The sequence below is a fragment of the Orcinus orca genome, chromosome 16, assembly GCF_937001465.1.
Source record: "Orcinus orca chromosome 16, mOrcOrc1.1, whole genome shotgun sequence".
Classification (NCBI taxonomy): domain Eukaryota; kingdom Metazoa; phylum Chordata; class Mammalia; order Artiodactyla; family Delphinidae; genus Orcinus; species Orcinus orca.
Window position 1 is genome coordinate 8,933,850 of NC_064574.1, and position 22,548 is coordinate 8,956,397.

At 45.0% G+C, this 22,548-nt stretch overlaps 1 protein-coding gene across 1 annotated transcript in view; it reads left to right on the forward strand.

The window, feature by feature from the left end:
* Window positions 1–830: 830 nt before the first annotated feature.
* The window catches only part of BCAS1 (brain enriched myelin associated protein 1), a 115,262-nt gene continuing 93,544 nt past the window's right edge, over window positions 831–22,548 (forward strand). The window contains exons 1-3 of the mRNA XM_049700048.1: window positions 831–985; window positions 12,259–12,335; window positions 14,828–14,906. Coding sequence (XP_049556005.1) covers window positions 12,264–12,335; window positions 14,828–14,906 — 151 coding nt within the window. The 5' untranslated portion in view covers window positions 831–985; window positions 12,259–12,263. The remainder of the gene's footprint in view (window positions 986–12,258; window positions 12,336–14,827; window positions 14,907–22,548) is intronic.

Genomic DNA, 22,548 nt, shown 5'->3' on the forward strand with positions numbered 1-22,548 from the left:
AATAATTACTAGTTTGTATTTCTCCTGAATGTTTTCAAGAACACTGAATAATATAACTTATCATGTTTCCCTTTTTGCAATGGCTATCAGGAGGCTCAAAGCCACATCTGTGAAGCCTTCATAGCAAGTTTGTAAATCCACATGCAGATTTATATGTGGTGCTGGTCCCATTTGCTGTACACACTCTTATTTTTCTATCTTCTTTTGTTATCTTTTTATTTATGCTCTCATACTGCCTTGCATATGTCTTTCTAAGACACCTTAGTAAATATCCTTGCTGCAATTAAATAAAATAAATAGCCTGTCTGGAATTTCTGGCCTGCAGAGAAAAAGAATGCCTTTTCCAATGCCGTGCTCTGTCTCCAGAGCAATAAGCCACCCTTAGGTTACCTGCCTTCCAGTATCCAAAGCCCTTTGGGAGTGATGTTTATGTGACTGGGGGCGGTGCAGTGGGTGAGATGTTATTTCCTCCCGATTAGGTGGTTAGGTGGTGGCGGAGGGGGTGTTCCAGAAAGAGTGAAGGTGAAAGGCAGACAGAATGGTAAAACCTTACAGAACGTGTTTTCCCTGCTCTGCCCATGACCCGTGGTTACCGGGGAGGGGAATTAGCTACCCAGGTCAACCCGAGCAGCTGCGGCCGGTGAGGGCAACCAGACAGGATGCTTGTGGTGCCAGGGAAGCATTAGCACAAAAGAAATCAGGTACTCGGGTTTTATTGGAGAGGTGAGGACAGCCCCTGAATCCAGGAAGAGAACCTGCTTCTATAGGGCAGTCGGGGAGAGGAGGGCTCCACCCAGACTTGTGTTTGCCCTGCTCTGTGTATTCAGCCAGCAGGCTGCGGACGAGGAAGCAAAGGGCAGGGAGCCGCCGGGCTCAGTTGACAGCCTGGCACTGGGCAGCACCAGCTGGAGACACAGCGCTCCAAGTAAAAGCAGCTCCAGGTGACACCAGAGGACAGAAGACACTCCCACCAGGGGCTCAGCAGGTAATTGCTTCCAGATCCTTTAAGCGTGACTGGAGGGTTTGTTGTTTGTGGCAGGCAGTGAAATGTAGAAGCCAGGGGTCAGAGAGGGTTGCGCTTGACCCCGGCTCTGCCGCTGAGTCACTGCGTGGCGTTGGGTATGTGAGAGCCTCAGTTTCACCATCTGTGAAATGGACCCAAAGATAGCCTTACCTGAAAGGATACAAAGATTAAATGGCAATGTGGGCAGTGTCAAGTTCAAAGCAACAGAAACAGCTCCTATTTGCATGGAACAGTGGAGCGTCATTTCAAGTGTAAAACTTGGGGGAAAGTCAGCAGGTGGAAGGGTATTCTGTGTGATTTGGGGACCACCATCAGGACAAGAATCCCCCATAGTAAAGCCAACTTTGAGTCTGTGTCTAGGGCCATTGTCTAAGGAAGTAAAGGAGACAGGGAGAAGGACTCCCCGAGTGCCTTTTGTGAATCCTGCTGTTCACATAAATTGTCCTACTTAACATTCAAGACTCCCCCTTGAGGTAGGTGCTGATTCAAATCCCAGCAGCACAACTGCAGAAATTTGCATTGCCCTCAGAAGTTTTCCTGCTTTGAAGAGTCATGGTGACGAGAGGGTGGGACCAGTCTCAGTCCCACCTTGGGCTGCCTGGTTGCTCTGGGGCGGGTGACTTCACTCTCTGGGCTTCAGTTTCCTCAACTATAAAATGGGCATTATCATAGTACCGAGATCAGAGTGACAGCCATGAGAGCTGAGGAGACCAACGCATGGGAACACCTGTGCGCTTGACACGTTAGCTGTTATTTTTGTTGTTGTTATATCATCATCGCCGTCTGATAATTAGGAAAATGAGGTTGGAGGAGGGCGTGGGTAGGAACTCCTTCTAGAGCTCACAGAAAGGAAGTTGTGAAACTGGGATCCGATCAGGGCCAGAACTTCAGTGAGAGGAGTGAGGCACTCCTGGGTGCAAAATTTAAGAGACACCAAAAAACTCAGTTTTCGAGATAAATTATATTTTAAGGCAATGGTTTAAAATTTTAAGATCAATGCCAAAACTCCACTGTGAACAAAGTAGCAACATATTTAGTAAAGATAGGATCAGTCCCAGCACTAACTTTGGTTTTTTAAATATTGTGGTGAAATATATCGTCTATCTTGATGGCTGAGTTTTCTGGTGCCCCTTAAACTTTACACCAGGGGGCACCTGGCCCCACCCTCATGGCCTGCGCCGATGGCACTGCCCTAGATGCCTAGGGTGTATAGATCCTTCCTCTCTCCCTAAATGAAAGGCAAGCGAGGGCTGTGCTAATGTAGTTTTCAATTTAAGGGGTCCCAAATCATGGTGGGTGTTTTTTCCAAAGGGTTCTGAAACTTGGGAAGGGTTGTCTTTTTAGGAAAAAGGCATGTGCTTCAGGAGAGTAATGGGCCTGGAAAAGCCCATCCTGGCTTGTTCCCAGGGATGGGGTTGCACAGGGAGAGGGTTGGAAAAGACCTGGGAGGGCTGCTCTCGGCTCCCACAGGCCTGCCCGAGCTGCTGGCGGGTTAAACATTTGAGGAGCGTCACCATGTCAGCAGCTTCTTTTGCTGCCCAGACCTGGGCCTGGACGTGGTTAAGGATCTGAGTGCCTGAGTCACGTGGAACCAGGTTCAACCTTAGCTCTGCCTCTCCAGAGCTTTCTTTCTGATCAGGATTACTTTACTCTCCTTTATCCATTTAATCAGCAAAGGTGAATTGAGGGCTCGCTCTGTGCAAGCAGGAAAAGCAAGGTGCCTGCCCTCATGGAGCGTATCTTCTAGGGATGAAGGGCTTGCGTCACTAAGCCTCAGTTTCTTTATCTGTGTAATGGGGGAATAATGTGGGCTGCTGAAAGAGAAAATGGAGACAATGTAAATAAAGTGCCTGGCCCCAGGCACCTTGGAGGCAAAATTCGGGGACACTCACTCTTAGGTGCCCATCTGCACCTACCCAACCTTGAGGGGGAGCCTCCTTGCGTTTTGCACCCGGATGCCTCTCCTGTCCCACCTACTCCTGGCCCTGCCCAGCCCATGGTAAGCCCGCAGTTAATGTTACCTGCTATCTTTATTAGCTTAAAAATGGTTGATGCAACGCTCAGAATAAGATACTGAGCTCTGACCCTTCTAGGAACAACAAGGCGTAGATGGATGCAAACACAATGGAGTGTTCCAATAGCAGGACATCAGTTACGAAGCGTTCCTAAAACACTCAGCGCCATTTTGATAAAGAAGCCCCTTCCCCTGGGCCCACATGGGCCCATGCCAGGGCGCAGGGCACAGGACTTGGGGAGCACAGAGACGGATGGATTTCAGTCCTCATGTGCTCCCTCGTGCAGGTGGCAGCCTGCACCACTGCACACTGCAGCCCATGTTCCCAGCACGGTGCTGGGGACCATGGGGAGATGCAGGACTATGGGACCTGGCAGAGCAGGTCTGTTCTCTTTACTCATCTTGACCCTGCCTTTGGAGTTGGGGGGCAGAGGGCTTCTGCTGGTGTGCCAGCCTGGCCATGTTGACACCGCCCTCAGTGGGTGGTGAGAAGGGCCACAGTTGGCCTGCATTGCATTGCATTGATCAAAGGTGTTTCTGTTTACTTGGTGACTAATTCTGTCGCCATTCCACCATTCGAGGACCTCCTCCTTTCATTTAACAGTCATTTAGCTGCCGGCTGGTAAGGCAGCTGCAGGGCAGGTTGTACCATATTTGGTGTTTGATCTGTTCCCAGGAGGACGGCATACTGTTAAGCTGTAACTAAAATGAGGAGGTGCTGGCGGTGGTGGGAGGGCTAGGAGGGGATAAAAGTGAAGGTGTCTAAGAGAACAAACTTGCAACGAGTCATAAATAAGCCATAGAGATCTAGTACACAGTATAATGAGTATAGAAAATAATATTGCTTTACAATTGTGTAATGTGATAAATATCACTACATCGGCAGTTACCTTGCAATATATAAATGTATCAAAGTAACGTGTTGCACCTTAAACTTACACAATGTTACACATCAAATTTATTCAATTAAAAATCTTTAAAATTAATTAATTGATTAAATTAAATGAAGCCACATGAACACAAATCACTGGAGTAAATGAGGACGGATTCAAAGGAAACTTCCAGAATGGCCAATTTACTTGTGGATCAGACCACAGAGCTAATGGGATCATAACTTTAATATGAGAAATAAATAGTAAAAACTAACATTTTCTCATCTGACTACTGCCAAGCCCTCGGGCTAAATCTTTCCAAAGATTATTGATGACTTCTCAATTTTTTATTCCTCACTTTAGATCTGGCTACATTCCTTGACTAGTTATGATTTTAATTTCTCACTGCAAAAACACATATGCAATAAATATTTAATATTCTATGTTGTATTAATAAATAAAATATAGCATAACTTATATGGCAGAGGAGACAGTAAAGGTAAGAAAGTTAAGAGTTTGAACTCTGGAACAAGGCTGCCAAGGGTTAAGTCCTGATGTTTCTTCTTACTAGCTGATCATCTGTATTGGTCAGCTCAGGCTGCATAACAAAAATACCATAGACTGGGTGGCTTAAACAACACATATTTATTTTCTTACAATTCTGGAGGCTGGGAAATCCAAGGTCAAAATCCTAACCAATTCTGATTTTGGTGAAAGTTCTCTTACTGTCTTGCAGTCCTCACACCTCTGCCCTCTTGCTGTGTCGTCACGTGGGAGAGAGAGAGCAAGCTCTTGGGTGTCTCCTCTTATAAGGACGCTAATTCTAGAGGATTAGGGCCCCACGCTTATAACTTCCTCTAATCTATCTCTAAATACAGTCACATTGGGCTAGGGTTTCCACATGTGAATCTGGAGGGGAATGTAATTCAGTTCATAGCATGGTCTTAGGCAAGAAATTTAGGGTCCCTGGGCTTAGGTTCTGTATCTGTAAAATGGGGACCAAAAGAATATCTGCCTCATGAGGTTCTTAGGAGGATGTAATACAGAAAAGCATAAAAAAAATTAATACAGAAAAGTTAATACAGAGAGTTAATACAGAAAAGCATTCAGAGCAATACCCAGCATAGAGAAGGCACTGTAGAAATAGTAGGTGTTATTGTTTCTAAAGTATGGCACACTTTATTTACCATTTATAATAGTAGCTAATCTTTATTCCTCAACTGCTGTGCACCAGCCAGTGGGCTAAACCCTGCATGAACTGCTTTCTTTTCAGCTCAGCCTCCACGTAGTGACATTGGGGCCAGATCACTCTCTGTTGTGGTGCTGCCCTGTGCATTGCAGGATGTTTAGCAGCGTCTCTGGTCTCTCCCCACTGAATGCCAGTAGCAGCCTCCCATCTTGAGTCATGACCATCAAAAATGTCTCCAGACATTTCCAAATGTCCCCTGGGGGGCCCCCAGTTTGAGAAACACTGCTCTTGAATCATTGTGAGAAACAGAAGCATATTTCTAAGGAGAACTTTTTTTTTTTTTTTTTTTAACCTGTGGTACGCGGGGCTCTCACTGTTGTGGCCTCTCCCATTGTGGAGCACAGGCTCCAGACGTGCAGGCTCAGCGGCCATGGCTCACAGACCCAGCCGCTCCGCGGTCTGTGGGATCTTCCCAGACCAGGGCACGAACCTGTGTCCCCTGCATTGGCAGGCGGACTCTCAACCACTACACCACCAGGGAAGCCCCTAAGGAGAACATTTTAATATAATAATGTAACTCATCAAGAAATATGACAAGATCTGAAATATAAAATGTAAATATATAGTCCTGGATAAGTGGGACCAAATGCACCAGACATTATATAATTTAATATACTAGCTCTGTGCCTGCTACGTGCCTACCTCATTTAACCTTTCCCACACACTACTGTGATGTATAAAGATTGTTGGGTAAGTGTCACAACCTTCCTGTGCCTCAGTTTCTCATAAAAAAATGAGAAAATATCAAAAAAGACAAAAATGCTAATTCAAAAAGATACCTGCCCTCCAATGTTCATAGCAGCATTGTTTACAATTGCCAAGGCATGGAAGCAACCTAAGTGTCCATCAACAGATGAATGGATAAAGAAGTTGTGATACACACACACACACACACACACACACATATTTATATACAATGGAATACTACTCAGTCATAAAAAAGAATGAAATTTTGCCATTTATAGCAACATGGATGGACTTGGAGAACATTTTGCTAAGTGAAATAAATCAGACAGAGAAAGACAAATACTGTATGATATCACTTATAAGTGGAATCTAAAAAATACAACAAACTAGTGACTAAAACAAAAAAACAAGCAGACTCACACGGATAGAGAACAAACGGATTGTTACCAGTAGGGAGAGGGAATGGGGGAGGGGCAATATAGTGGTGAGGGGAAACGGTTATTATGGGATTATATGAAACCATGTGTGTGAAACTTTTGAAAATTGTAAAGCACTGTAGAATTTAAAGACTCTTTCATTCAATTAAAAAAAAAGGAAATTGAGAAAATAGCATCTAACCCAGAGAGCGGTTGCAAAAGGGCCAAGGGAAGTCAATACACACAAATCAGAAGTGCTCGGGGGCTTCCCTGGTGGCGCAGTGGTTGAGAGTCCGCCTGCCGATGCAGGGGACACGGGTTCATGCCCCGGTCCGGGAAGATCCCACATGCCGCGGAGCGGCTGGACCCATGAGCCATGGCCGCTGAGCCTGCGCGTCCGGAGCCTGTGCTCTGCGAGGCCACGACAATGAGAGGCCCGCATACCGAAAAAAAAAAAAAAAGAAGAAGTGCTCGGCACATAGGAAACACTCAGAACATGCTTATTGTTGTCACCATTACGAATACTGTCATTTTCCACAAGAAAAATGCATTGAAAGGGCCCAGTGCTTCGCCCAAAGCCTCACAATCGTGGGGTTTACAGAGGCATGTGTCACTCCAGAGCTCTTTTTCATGATGGGGAAGAGGGGGTGCCCAGAAACGGAGGAGAGTGATGGCTCCCCACTCAGGCTGCCCTTCTACCCTCCTCCCGCGGGGCACGTGCCCCTCACTTCTCAACAACCAATCAGGAGGTGAGGCTGTCCAGGAGCAAGTGTGCCCTGCACCCCTATTCTCAGGGAAGGAAAGCCAGAGACCCAGGAGGTTTCTTTTGGTTTTCGGGCTGACAAAACAGAGGGCTCAAAAAGGAGTGCGGGACTTCCCTGGTGGTCCAGTGGTTAAGACTCCAGACTTCCATTGCAGGGGGTGCAGGTTCCATCCCTGGTCGGGGAACTAAGATCCCACATGCCACATGGGCGGTGCAGCCAATAAAAAAAAAAAAGAAGTGCTTTGAAAGGGTTGTGAATGTTTTCAAATGCCCAGGCTGATTGTGATTTGTGGGACCTGAAAGCCAATGCGCTTCCTCCATCTGAGAATCCCGAGCTGGTTCTGGGTACCAGGGTAGTCGGCATCTGGAAGGGTCCCTGGCCTGGGGGATGCTCACTTCCCCAGAATATCCAGAACAGCACCTCTTGGCCTCAGCTCTCATGGAAGTCACCCAGAGATCTTGAAAATATTCCGATGCTGGGGCCCCACCCCGGGGGGTCTGATGGAATGGGTCTGGCTGGGGCCCGGGCCCGCGCATTTAAATCTCCAACGGTGATTCTAATGTGTAACCCAGTTTGAAGACTGGCCTCAAGGACACAGTCGGGAAGCAGAGAAGTAAAGGGACTTTCTCATCTGAATGAGCCCCGTCCAAAGACTTACCCCATGTTCTCCAAATGCTGGGCCCTCAAACATGAGTCCAATTTCAAAAACAAACCCCTCTGCCATATGGAGGCGTGTGTTTAATGTCAGATAAGGTCATAAGAACAAAACAACTCACACCATCAGTTCATCAAAGAAGGGGCATTTTGACATCACCTTCAAACTTTCTTTTTTTTTTTCAAAATAAAACCTAGCTCTTTCAAAGAATATGTTTTTCTTGATGAAAAAACTTGTCATCTAATTTATGTTTCTCCTTTGTTGGAGACTGGAGAAAACTTCATCACAGACAGGAATTGTCATCTGGACCACCTGGAGCCTCGGTTTTACCATCTGCTAAATGGGGATAAAAAGGGCCCTTGCCTCACAGAGTCCCCGACCTGGCTTCCAGGGTGATCAGCTTATCCTGGTTTGCTCAGGACTTTCCTAGCTTTAACAGGAAAGTCCTGCATCCCAGAATGCCCTCATTCCCGGGACAACCTGGTTGATGTTCCCCATCACGGTGTTTCCCCTTATGTGCCTGATCGTGAGAATCACCTGTGTGCATTTGCTAAAAATACAGATCCAGGGCCCCAACCTGACTTTTTGGTGAGACGATCATGGGAATCAGAAGTGCTGCAAAGTTCTTTAGTTGATCATATCAGACAACTGGGGGAAAATGACTGAACATCTCAGTGATGATCATGGTGATACTTCTAATCATGAAGAACACCTTCAGGGTACTCACTGCGTGCCAGACCCTGTTCGGGGCACCTTCCACGTATTAACGCCTTAACTCCCATGAAACTCTTAAGTGTGTGCCCTTATTATCCCCATTTTACAGAAGAGGAAACTGAGGCCCAGTGAGGCTCAGTCACTGGCTCAGGGTCACTCATTCAGTATGTAGCCGAGCAGGGATTCTCAACTTGGTGGTTTGTCTCCAGAGCCCACATTTTTATCCTGCTGCAGTGCTCTCCGCCTAGAATTCTTAGCACTGGGTTGGCACGTCATAAGGCAGATGTGATCATCATTATTGTCTTATTAGTTGTACTATCTTTGGGGCTAGAGGACTTGCCACTGTCTTGCCAACTTTTATCGGAAGGTTTAACTGCTAAATGTAAAACCGTTTCCTTTGACCTCCCCAGACATTTTGACCTTGCCCTGGAGGCTGAATATGTTCATTTCTGCCGATACTGACATTGACCAATAGGTGGCAGTAACTGTTTTTGTCTCGTGGAAATCCGGCTCCTCGCAAAATTTGAAGGAAGGGCAGGAGCAATTTCACAACACATATGTTGTAACTGCTGGTGGAAAGCAACGTTATCTGAGTCCAAGTTGTCCCTGCAAAAGACGTGCAAATGGATTTTCCTTTTCTGAGTCCATTTGGCCTTGAATCTGCCAAGAGGCTCCTTAAAAGTGCAATGATTGGGGTAATGGAACCCGAACTTGAACCCGAACTCTGTGGGTTGAAAAAATTTCTCTCCTGCTTGCACACATGACACCTCTCCCAGTCCAAAGATTTTTTCATAACCTCAAATATTTTTATTGAAGGTAGCCCCCAAATTGGACTAAATTTAGATTGAATAACAGGAACTTTGAAAGTTTGTAAATCTGTTGGTAAATAATTTTTAATTTTATAAAACCTGGATGATGGAGATGTCATCTAGTGTGTGTCCATTTTTGCAAGTGGCCTTGGTCGAGGAATTTAACCTACAAAGCTCAGTTTTCTCATCTGTAAAACTGGAATGATGATGCCACTGCCTTGTTGATTTGCTATAAGGAATGAATTCATTTACAGCAAGTAAAGCTCTTAGAACAGTTTCTCAGCACATGGTAAGCACTCACCAAATTTGTTCTTGTTATTATTATTATTACTATCTTATCATTACTATGGTTAGAGTGTTGTTGTCATTATTTTTATACACAGTGGGTTCAAATCCTGGTCAGTCTCAATTTGGGCAACACTTAACTTCCCAGCTGCTTCAATCTCCTTATTTGCAAAATGGGTATATGTTACCCAGGGTGATCTTGAGCAGAAGTGATAAACTTTGTAGAAAGGGCCAGACAGTAAATATCTTAAGCTTTGCAGGCCATATGGTCTCTGTTGCAACTACTCAACTCTGCCTCGGTACGTGAAAGCAGACGTACGTAGATAATACATAAATGAATGGGCATGGACGTCTTCCAATAAAATTTTATTTGTGGATACCAAAATTTGAATTTCATATAATTTTAATGTGTCACAATCTATGATTCTTCTGATTTTTTCTCCAACCACTTATAAATGTAAAACCCATTCTTAGCTCACTGGCCATACTAAAACAGGCGGCAGGCTGGATTTGTCCCCCAGCTGTCATTTCCTGACCCTGGCCTTGAATATTCAATATTATATTCATAAAGTCCCATTTATAGATGAAGTGATGGCCTATTGTAAGTATGTGTATCTTGGATTTTATAAATAGAAAATATTGCAACATAACTAGTGTCCTGTATGTTTTAGCACTGCTCAGCCTGATTACATGTTGTAGTTAGTAAACATATATAATCCCCAGATTCTGATATCTACCAGGTTCCCCCAAGAAAGCCCTTTTCTGGCCTCCCCAATTTCTGATTACTTGAGTCTACTACCAGGGCATAAAAACTCATACCATGGGCCAGAGGCCCATGGGAATCCTTGGAGATGCACTGGCTGCTTTCAGCCAGAAAGCAAAAGCCCTGGCTGTTATTCTGGGAGCCATCAGGGCAGATGAGCCAGCAGCCAGGTCTTTGGAGACGCACGCTACGCTGGAATCGTTTGTGTGCGTGGAAAAGCTTTTAGGTAGTAAGGAAGCTAGGAGTGGCTGAAAGAGTCCCACTTCTGGAACCAGACATACTCTGGGTCAAATCCTCACTCAGCCATTTTCTGGATGTGTCCTGGGTGAGTTTGGGAGACTCAATTCCCTCCTTTACAAGGGGAGGTAATAATATGTGGGACATATTATTACCTCCCCTTGTAAAGTAATATGTGGAACATTCCAGTGGTTGGGAGCACAGGCAGCCAGTGTTTGAATCTAGTCTCTGCCATCTTTTTTTTTTTTCATCTTTATTGGAGTATAATTGTTTTACAAAGTCTCTGCCATCTTTAACAGGCTGACCTTTGGAAAGTAATTTACCTCTTGTGACTCAGCTTCCTCTCAGCTAGAGGGACACGATGGCAACACCTCTTTCACACGGGTGTGTAGGGCTACATGAGACGATACAGGAAACGCTCTTGGAAAACAGTGCTTGGAACTGAGAACATGCTAAATTATTGTTAACTATTACCATTATTGTTCTAACAAGGCTCTTGAGAGGTTTAGTGATAATGTGGGTAAGTGTCTAGTTCAGCGCCTGCCTGCCGGGTGAGGGGTTGTTATGAATGATTATTCCCTCCACTCAACTAATAAGTAATAATTTAGCACCTGATCAATGCAAATGCAGTGCTGAGAATAGGAGATACAACAGTGGGTAAAGACAGACAGTCCCTGCCTTCGTGGTGCTTACAGTTTATTGGGGAAGGCAGACAGAAGTTAAATGCTCTGTTTTGCCCTCCAAATCTAGATCAATTGTTACTTCATTCTAGAACCATCCTATTCAGTGCTGCCACCTCTTGCCCTCTGCTGTGGCCCCCCTCTTGTTACGTTACAAATTTCCTTTTTATTCATAGCACTGAATCCTATGTGTTTTGATAACACATTAACATATATATTGCTTCTTAAGAGCCACACATTATTCTAACCGCTTTACAAGCATTAACTCATTGTGTCCTCGTAGCAGTCCTGTAAGGCACAGAGAGGCTAATCAACTCATCCAAGGACACACAGCAGTGAGGGGCAGGGAGAGGGTTCAAGCCCAGGTTGTCTTGCTCCCGGTCTGTGCTCATAACCACTGCATCATGCTGCCTTGAACTATCGAAAACGGCCTGATTTGTGGATTTATTGTCTATTTGTTTATTGTCTGTCCACCCAACAGATTTCAGCTCCATGAAGTCGGGGGCCTCATCCATTTAATTCACAGCTGTAACTCTAGTGTGTGGCACAGCGTAAGGTACAGAGCTGGCACTCACTATATATTTGTTGAATCAATAAATGAATGAAAATATAGCCAAATAAACACACAATTACACGTAGTGCTAAATGCTATGAAAAAAAAATGCCAGTCCTATGAGAGGTTTTAACAGGACTAAATTTAGTTTGAGGGTCAGAGAATACTACAAATTATAAGTATTATTTTAACTGTCCTCATTCTAAAATCTCCTTGATATAATAGTTGTGACTGGCTAAGAAAGAAGAAAATGTTATCTACACGGAATATCCTTTTTGAGATGATAATATTCTCCCAGCAATGAAATGTAATTGAAAACTGGGGCTGCATTTGACTTTAATTCTGTTGAATTTATGAGCCCAAAATCTCCCCTCATTCCCCAAAATAAACACAAGCAATTGGTCTACCTGGGGCTTGTGATAATATACCCACAATACCTTGGCAGTTTCTGCACCTTAGTTTTATAGGCAGGAGTGAGACTTCCGCTGGCCTTGGGTTTTCATTTTTCTCTGTGTCTCTCTTTTTCTCTGTTGCAGGAACAATGGGTAACCAAATGAGTGTCCCCCAAAGAGTCGAGGACCAAGAGAACGACTCGGAAGCGGACACTCACAAGGTGGTGTAGTTATGGTCACTGGGTCATTAGCTACTAGTTGGGAGAGTCGTGGGTAACGGCAGAATAAACAGCCTGCCCAGGGCTCATCACAGAGGCGTGATTGATGCTGCTTTTCCCAGGGGTTGTTCGGTTGTATTCACACCTCCAGAACCCATCAAGGAGCTTGTTAAGAGTGCAGGCCCTTAGGCCCCGCTCAAGGCCTGCTGAGTCAGAAATTGCAGGGCTGGGAGCCTATGAAACCTGTCTCCATGGTGATTGGTTCCCCTGGGGCCAATCTGATCTCTGTTCCCAGGTGGGTTTAGACCAGGGGTTCTCAGCTGTGGGTGATTTTGCCTCCCCACCAGGGGACACTTGGCAGTGTTTGGAGATGTTTCTTGGTTGTCACAACTCGGGTAGTGCTACTGGCATCTAGTGGGTAGAGCCAGGGATGCTACTAGACACCCTGCAATGCACAGGACGGCCCCACAGCAGAGAATGATCCAGCCCGAAGTATCAGCAGTGCTGAGGATGAGAAACCCAGTTTTTGATCAGCAGTTTGCAGCCGTGGCTGGACATTAGAATCATCTGGGAAACTTAAACATAAATCGTGAGGCTGGAATTGTACCCTAGACCAATGAAATCAGAATCTGTGTGTGGGAACCAGGGCGGCACCTGGATTTTCAAGGCTCCTCAGCTGTTGCGTGTTCAGCCGACGTGTAGAACTTCTTGTTTGTGAATCCCTCCTTTAGAAGATTGCTCTGGAGGGCTGAGGCCAGGGACACCCAAATGCTTCTCCTTAGACCTTAGATCTACAAGCAGGCAGCAGAGAAGCTAAATGTCCACCACCAGTGCTTCTGCAATCAACTCAGTTTAAGATCTAGAGCCCAGTTAGACATGGAGATCATTGTAGGAGGAGGTAATACCTACGAACTGATATTGATCACAGCATAGAGGGAATCCTGCTCAGAACAGAAGGCTGCAGTCAGAGAAGGTTCTCACACCTGACCACGTATTAGAATCCCTGGGAAATGGTGAAAACGCCCGATGCCCAGCACCACCTGAGACCAACTAAAACACAACCTCCGGGTAGGGGCCCTGCCATCAGTAGTTTCCCAAGATCCCCAAATGATTCCGAGTCTGGGAGCCTCTGGCCTCCAGGACCAGGCAGTGACAAAAATGAGCAAAGCTGGAGGGTGAAGCCCGTTTGCAGACAGTTGGTTCTGACCAACTTCACCCTTAGCACGTTCCCAGAGACTTATTTTTCATGTGAAGCTGGAAAATGGTGTTAATGCAACCTCCTGATTTTTTAAATATTGGCAACTGATTCCAAAATACTTAAAAAAAAAAAACAAACAAAACTTCTGTGAGCCAAGTAAATCAATTTGCACACCAAGTATTACCCCAGGGATGCCTGTTATGACCTCAGACCCAAATGATCTCATGAGTTTGATATTTCAATTTTATGATTTCTTGGTGGGGTTAATGATAAATTCAGGAACACAGGCTTCTTTTATTTTTATTTATTTATTTTTGGCCACACCATGTGGCTTGGGGGATCTTAATTCCCCGACCAGGGATTGAACCTGGGCCCTGGCAGTGAAAGCACCGAGTCCTAACCACTGGACTGCCAGGGAACTCCCAACACAGGTTTCTTTTAAGCAAAACTGTTACAAAAATATAAAGAAAAGAAACATCTTTCACATCTCCCCAGTAGTTTCCCATCATCAGGAGGTGAGTATTTAGTCTTTTAGGTTTTTTTCTCTCTTCACTTATTAACATATATTATACTACTAATAGTATTGGCAAAATAAGACACGATATGCAAAGTACTTAGCATATAATCAATATTCAGTTAATGCCAACTATTAGAGGTATAATTTATTTTATTACTAAAATGACATTATATAACATACATTCTTTTTTGCAACCTTTTTTCCTTTCCATGTGAGAGTATGTGTATATGTGCGTGTGTATATATATGTACATCTGTGCATACATATATATGTATAATCTTTTTAAATGTCTACAGTAAATAACAGAAGAGAAAAAAATTCAGGGCAGTGGTCTAAAATCGGAAGGGGGTTGTAACAGTGCAGGGGAAGGAGTGGACACGGAGCAGAAAAATAGCAACAACGAACTTCCTGTATTTGACGAGAGACGCCTGTGCTTGTGTGCAGGACCCTGGAGTGTGGTTAACCTCACAGCACGTCAAGTTCTTGTCCCCTCCCTGGTCACACCAGCACCCCAGTTTGCCTGTGTGTCCCATCTGTACGAGGGTGTCTGTCCTGCTCGTGCTTGTGGGACTCATTGAAAGGAGGTAGAGACCATTCAAAGCTCTTATCAACACAGGAGTCCAGTCCTTGCAGCGGGTTATAGAGTTTCTCTGAGGCGTGATAGAAAACGGGGTAGTTCCTAGAAATGCAGACTTGAATTTTGTGAGGCACCCTTGTGGCCTTGAGTTTTTCCGACTTTCCCCAAAGACTCGGCTAATACTGCCACATGTTCTGTTCCAGGTGGCATCTGGTGACAAGTGTGGTCAAAATGGGATGCCGGTGATGGTATCCACCCACTCTGTTCAACTCTACCATGAAGGTCAGTGTCACATGGGGACTGCTCCTCCTGGGGGTTGGGGGGATGGTGAAGGGTCTGCTGATCCCTGTTGATGGTGAAACAAGATGGAAGCGTTGAAGCCACAGACTCACGTGGAAGACACTTGTATTAGTTCCTGGGGCTGCAAACACAGTGTCACGAATCAGGTGGCTTAAGCAACAGAAATGTATTGTCTCACCGTGTTGGGGCCAGAAGTTGGAAATCAAGGTGTGGGCAGGGTTGGTGCCTTCTGAGATTTTGCGGAAGAATCTGTTCCCCTGCCTGTACCCTGGTTCCTGGTGGCCTCAAGCACTCCTTGGCTTCTACGTGGTGCTCTCCCTGTGTCTTCATAGCATCTTCCTTCTCCGCTCTGTGTCCAAACCTCCCCCTTTTATGAGGACACAGCCCTGTGGGATTGGGCACACCCCCACTGGCCTCATCTTAACTTGGTCCTCTGTAAAGACCCTCTTTCCAAATGAGGTCATAGGAACTGGGGGCTAGGACTTCATCTTCTTGGCAATTCAACTCTTTTTTGTTGTTGTTAATTAATTATTTATTTATTTTAATTTATTTTTGGCTGCATTGGGTCCTCGTTGCTGCACATGGGCTTTTCTCTAGTTGAGGCGAGTGGGGGCCACTCTTGGCAGTGGTGTGCAGTCCTCTCACCACGGCGGCCTCTCCCGTTGCAGAGCACGGGCTCTAGGCTCACGGGCCTCAGCAGTTGTGGCCCGTGGGCTCCAGAGCGCAGGCTCAGCAGTTGTGGCACACGGGCCCAGTTGCTTCATGGCATGTGGGATCTACCCGGACCAGGGCTCAAACCCGTGTCTCCTGCATTGGCAGGCGGATTCTCAACCACTGCGCCACCAGGGAAGCTCCTCGGTAATTCAACTCTTAACAGTACTCATCTCTCTTGAGTATGTATGATGCCTGGAAGAGGCCGAGGCTTTACAGCAATGAATTAAAAGCAATACAGTAGAAACACTAAGAGTCTGGCCTCTTCAGAGTCCGACAGACCAAAGTGAAAATCCCTGTCCTGCAACTTACTAGCTGTGTGACCTGGAGCAAGTCGTTTGGCTTTCTAAGCCTCGGTTTTCTCATCTGTAAAGTGGGGATAAGAACACCTAGCTCACAGAATTGCTGAGAGGACTCAAGGAGATCATTCACCAAGCATTTTACATATTACCCAGCACTTAGGAATTCCAAAGAAACAAGTAAAATATAGAAGACAACAGAGGGCAGTATTAAAACTGGACAATGTAACTTACCAATTTGATTTCATTCTGGAGTATAAGGCTATAAATTCAAAGCATCAAAAATGACTGAGTCCTACGATGTGAGGAATATCTATAAATTATATGAGTCAGTATAGCCCAGTGGTTGAGGGTATGAACTCTGGAATCAGACTGCTGGTTTTGCCACCTACCAGCTGTGTGACCTTGAGCCAGTTAATTAACCTCTCTGAACCTCAGCCTCCTTGTCTGTGAAGTGGGATAATAACAGTACCTACAACACAGATATCAGATATAATACAAGTGTATCTTTCAGTGCCTGGCACATAGTGAGTGCTATGTATGTATTAGCTATCATGATTATATGAGGCTTATGGTTGCTGTCCTTTACATGTAAGTTTCTGGGCTTCAGCTTCATTTCCTGAACAATGAGATGAATCATAGCATTGGTTCCAGAGGCTTTAGAATTTCCTAGTGTAAGAAAAATAACTGCTCTCTGTTTCCCCTCGCTATGCTCTGCTACCCACACCACATCTGACACCAGATGTGTGGGTTTTCCATACAAGTGATTCTGTGACACCAGCTGGGTGTCCCACAATTCAGTTCGGTTCTGACACCATCAACCCAGAGTTAGCAGCAGCTCCCACAGGTAAAGGGCTCACTCCCACAAGACTACCTCCCACTTCAGTTGCCAATGGCAAGTGGGGAGTCCCCAGGTCACCCACAACTTCTGTTCCTACTTGGCTACAAATCAGAGGTTCTCACGATCTCCTCCTCAGATTCAGTCATTTGCTAGAATTGCTCACAGAACACAGGAAAACAACGTACTTATTAGATTACCGGTTCATTATAAGAGGATGCAACTCAGCAATGGCCAGATGGAAGAGATGCGTAGGGGAAGGTATGGGGGAGGGGATCCTGGGGGCAGTGGATGGGGCAGTGGATCTTCCATGCCCTCTCTGGACAAGCCACCCTCCCAGCACCTCCCCGTGGTCACCAACCCAGAAGCTCTCTGAACCCTGTTCTTTAGGGACATTTGTGGAGGCTTTATTATGTAGGCATGCTTGATTAAATCATTGACCATTGATGGTGGAACTCAATATCCAGCTACTCTCCCCTCCCTGGAGATGGGGGGCGGTGAGGCTGAAAGTCCCAGCCCTCTAATCACATGACTTGTTCCCCTGGCAACCGGGGCCCCCATCCTTAGGGGCTTTTCCAAAGTCACCTCAATAACATAAACTCAGATGTGGTTAAAAGGGGCTGGCTTGTTATGAATGATAAAAGTCTTCTTCATGGCTCTTAAAGTTAAGTTTTAGGAGCTCTGTGCCAGGAACAGAGATGAAGGCCAAATATAGATTTATTTTTTAATTTATTTTTTGGCCACGCTGCACTGCTTGTGGGATCTTAGTTCCTCGACTAGGGATCAAACCCATGCCCCCTGCAGTGGAAGCGTAGAGTCTTAACCACTGGACATCCAGGGGAGTCCTGTATTTCTTAATACATTATACCCCCAGGTTGCTTGTTAAAAACTTAGATGCCCAGGTCCCAGCCCATAGCCTCTGTCTAGACTACCCTAAGGTTGAGGCCTGGGGATCTGAACTGTTGAAAGCTTTCTAGAAGATTCTGACGCATAGCCAGGATTGGCAACCACAGGATGAGATCATGTCACAAGTCTCTTCCTGCCTTTCAACCTTGTGAGTCAAGCTTCTACTTTGATGTGCACAAAACGGATTGTACTGACAGCAGCGGCCTTTGATGAGAACAGTGTAAAGCTGGCTGTTGAGATGCACAGACTTTGAAATGAGAATCATATTGTTTTTATAATTTGCAAACTGTAGGTGTTCTCAAAAAATTGAGAGGCACTGAGAATATAATATGCCCTACAGAAATGGTTTTCTTTATCATCATTTTATCTGTATTATTACTTTTGTTGTTGTTTTTATGCCCCTATTTAATATGGGGCACAAGGGCAAGGAGTGTGTAGGAAGGGCATAGGAACAAACTTGAAAATTGAAAAAGTCTTTCTCTCTCTTTGTCTCTCTCTTTCTCTGCCCCTCCCTCCCTTTTTTTCTCCCTCCTTCCCTCCTTTCCTCCCTGCTCCCAACATTTATTTTTATAGAAGAGGCAGTCTTCCTGGAAAGAGGAAAATAAGTAACAGAAATATAGGGTAACAGTCTGGGACAGTGTATTGCTGTGTGGATACCTACACACAAGGGAAAAGAGAATCTGGTTTGAGTGAGTCATAGGTTGGTTGCACGTAGCTCTCATACCCTGCAGCCTTGCATCAGCACCGGCTTGAGAATCTGTAAAGGGTTTAAGTTAATCCTCTGAAGTCAAAAACTCTGCCTACGTTCACTGACAACCCAGGTCTCTGCAACTCACTTTGGAATGATTATCTCATTTAATGAGGAAGGCAGCTTATCATCCTCATGCTCTTTCCCCTAGGTTATTATAATTTTCGATGCAGTTTTTAAAGGGGTATGAAAGTGGGATTCTGGGTGACTTTTTTTGTCCTTTAGACAGAATTTTCTGACTGGGTCTTTTGATGCACATTTGTGTTCATCTCTCTTGCTGTTTGCACATATGTAGGCACATAGAGAAAAGTCACCAGAAAAATAGCTAAGTGGGATGCTGGGTGACTGTTTTCCTTCTTTCCATCTATACTTTTTCCTGTTATAATTAAAACTGTTCATTGCCATGCGGGAATGTTTTCTGTGAAGACTTATTGAGAAGCAGTGATGGCACAGTGGCTGAGCACACAGCCTAGGGAGTCAGGATCCTAAATTCAATTTGTGGCTCTGCTGTGTGACCTTAGGCAAGTTGCTCAGCCTCTCTGTTCTCACATCTGTAAAATGGGAATCATAATAGCAGTAGGCCAGAGCTTCGAAGATCACTGGGAAGCTTAAAGGAGTTGATAGACCTACAATATTTGGAAGAGTGCCTGGCACGTGGTCAACATGTGAGGAAAGTTTATTTTTCTGTGTTGGATTTAATGTTAATAAAGGCTGTCATTACAGTTTGAAGTTAACTGTATTAGCCCTGTCTAGCATAGCACTTAGAAATTTAAAATCTGACCTTAAAATTTGCTTTTCCTACATCCCTTATTCTTTTTCAATGTTTTACTTATTTGTCTTCCAGAGACACTGTGGGAGAGAGCAATCAGGCAAAACACCTCTTTTAAAGTGATTCATGAAGTTACATTCTGTTTCTTCATAGAAATAAATTTATTTCGCACAGTATTTTTTCTTGGGAAGGGCAAGAGACCAGGGGATTGTGATATCAAACAAACATTAATTAGTACAGCTCATGTGAATGAGGGCTTTCTCTCCAAAGCTTAGCATTATAATTCATCTTCAATAACAGTATCTTAGAAAATCAAAATGTCTCATTTTTATTGCCACATTATATTTCTAGCTTAATTTGCCAATTTCAGATGCCATTTGAAAGTCGTGTGTCAGAGAAAGCTGGTAATGATGCCAAAGCCTCGCACAGCGTGATTTACCTGCAGTGCCACAGAGAGCAACATGTTGTCTTGCAACTTCGGGTTAGAGGCTAATGTGTTTGCTCTACCAAAACGTGATTGTTTAAATTCATATATTCGGTTTCTCCCTTTCTTTTTCCAGTACATGTTGATTTGAATTCCAGAGTAGCTGGGGAAGTACTTCCAGCAGAGCAAAATGTCCATTGGTAGAGTGGTTGCATCAGTTAGGGCAGACACACACAGTCCTCAGCAAAAATAGGAATGAGCTACCACCAAATACAGCACCGTGAGGGATCTCAAAACTATCCTGCCAAGAAAAGGAGGCCAGATGGCCACATCTGAATCTCCTGAACCTGTGACTATGTTACCTTGCTTGTCAAAAGCAGGTTTTGCAGAGGTAACTAAATTAAGGATCTTGAGATGGGGAGCTGATCCTGGATTATCCAGGCGGGCCTAGTGTAACCACAGGGTCCTTATAAGAGGCAGTGTTACCAGGTTGGTCGTATGGATCACCACTTAGGCCCTAGCCAGGCTGAAGCCCCCTGCCTTGGTGGGGAAGGTGCTTTTCCTGTTCGGATTCGCACAGCCAATGACGAAACTGACGCTGAGGCTGAAACAGCACAAGCTTTATTCCATGGCTAGAGAATGGAGAAGCGGGGACTTAGTTCGAAAATCAACTTCTCAACCCGCCTTGGTCTGAGACACCGTATATATAGGAGGGTCGAGGCAAAAGGGAGGGAATTGAATAAAGAGAGGGAGAAATGTACATGACTTCTCTGAGAATAGGGGTGTGGTATGCTCAGTACTGGAACAACACCCCTTTTCAGTCCTTGTATGCCCTCCTCCGGCTGTTGCCATGGCAACTGTCAACAGTCACGGTGCTGGCGGGTGTCATTTAGCTGCTAATGTATTACAGTGAGCATATAATGAAGTTCACGGTCTGCTGGAGGTTGGGGCTTCTGCCATCTTGGCCCTTGCTGATTCGAACCAGTTCTGGTGGGCTCTTGTTTTTCTCTTCTGGTGGTCTCCTGTAAAATACGGATAACACTTCTCTGCAGCTTATATCCCCTCAAGCAAGGCGGAGGGTTAGAGCTCAAGACTAACAGCCATGGTAACAGGAGGCAGGAGGGTCAGAGTCAGAGAAAGAGATGTAATGTTGGAGTGGATGTCACAGAGAGAGAGACTTCAAGATGCTCCATTGCTGGCCTTGAATATGTAGGAATGGGCCATGAGGCAAGGAATGTGGATTACCAAACCAAACTTGGGTCCACTTGCCCCATGCACAGCAAAGCCAATATACTGACACTGGATTGTGGTGAAGGAAAGTACAGTGTTTATTGCAAGGCACCCAGCATGGAGAATGGGCAGCTTAGGCTCAAAAGACTTGAACTCTCCCCTGGCTTTTGGGGAAGGGTTTTTAAAAGCAAGCTGAGGGAGAGGGTTGCAGGCTGCCTGATCAGCTCGTGGACGTTCTTCTGATTGGTTGGTGGTGAGGTAACTGGGAGGTATTTCAGAAATTTCAGTCATCAACCTTCTGGTTCTAACTGGTCTGGGGTCTCCGTGCTGGTGGTCATCATGTAGTTAACTTCCTCCACCTGTGGGGTTTTTAGTATCTGCAAACCAACTCAAGGATATGGCTCAGGATATTATCTGTAGCCCTTGAAGAGGAACTAAAGGTCTGGACTTGTTTTGTGGCTAAACTACAATTCTTTTGTCTTGCTTGACTGTTTTCCTTTGTTTCTGCATTTTCTCATTTCTGTGATTAAATTTGCTCTTGGGAACTTGGGGAAGGCCTAGGAGGCTAAAGGTTTTCTATAAACAAGAGGCGGGGGACACAGAGGTCTGTCCCCTAGAAGGTCCTGTAGGGTCCTGCTCGATTTCAGAGCAAGGAAGCAGATTCTCCCCTCAAGCTTCCAGGAGTTGACCCATTTTTGATGTCTGACCTTTAGAACTGTAAGATATTTTGTGTTGTTTTAAGGCACGAAAATTATGGTAATTTGTTACAGCAGCAAAAGGAAACTGATATGAGCACACTGAAGCTTCCGAGGCTCACAGACCAGGTCCTGGCTCTGCCGCTCACTAGCTTTGTAACCTTGGCAAGAAATGTGTACTCTCAGAGACTCATCTCGAAAATGGGAAGAATAATAATATTAACTGTGTAGGGTGGCTCCAAGAACAGTGGCTGGCACAGGGTAAATGTGACGAAATAAAAAGACAGGAAAATCTACAAGCAGAGTCCACTGTCATGAGTGGCCCTTATCATTGGCCTTTCCCCTGTTGTATCACCTGCCCAGACTTTCCCACCTGTGTATTTATGCCTAAAACCTCACCCGTTTTTAGGGAAATAAAAATGCCTCATTTTTCTCCTTCTTTGATTCCTTCTATCAAATTTATCACATTAGTTCCCCCTTTTAAAAAAATTGTTCAGTTCTCACTGCTGATGAATGGTGGAGACTAAGGCATGATTTATCTGCCAGAAAACGCCATTTTTCAGAAACAGAGGACCGTCTCTGTTTCACCTGGGTAAGAAGTTTCTCAAAAATTAATCTTTCCTTTTTTTGTTCCTAGTTGATTTTTTCTAAAAAGAATTGCCTGATTTTGCTTTTTTTAAAAGAAGAATTGGAATCATTTCACTGGATTGAAAATCCTTGAATAAACAGTGCTCCTGCCGATGCTGTAACGTGATGAATGAGAGGAAAAGAATATGCCAATCATGATGCCTGGGCAAAGTGTGATGGGAGACCCGGTGCCAAAACTCATAGCTACCTGATAGATAGAAAGACGTGGGACCAGCCTCACTGGTTGGGAAGGGAGCAAACACACGTGTCCTCTTAGCATCCTCTATCTCCCCACAATTGGCCGGCTTTTTTAATGTTTCACCCACTTGAGTAAAAATTCCTGAGAACAGAGTATTTCCTTTGTTGTTGCAATAATC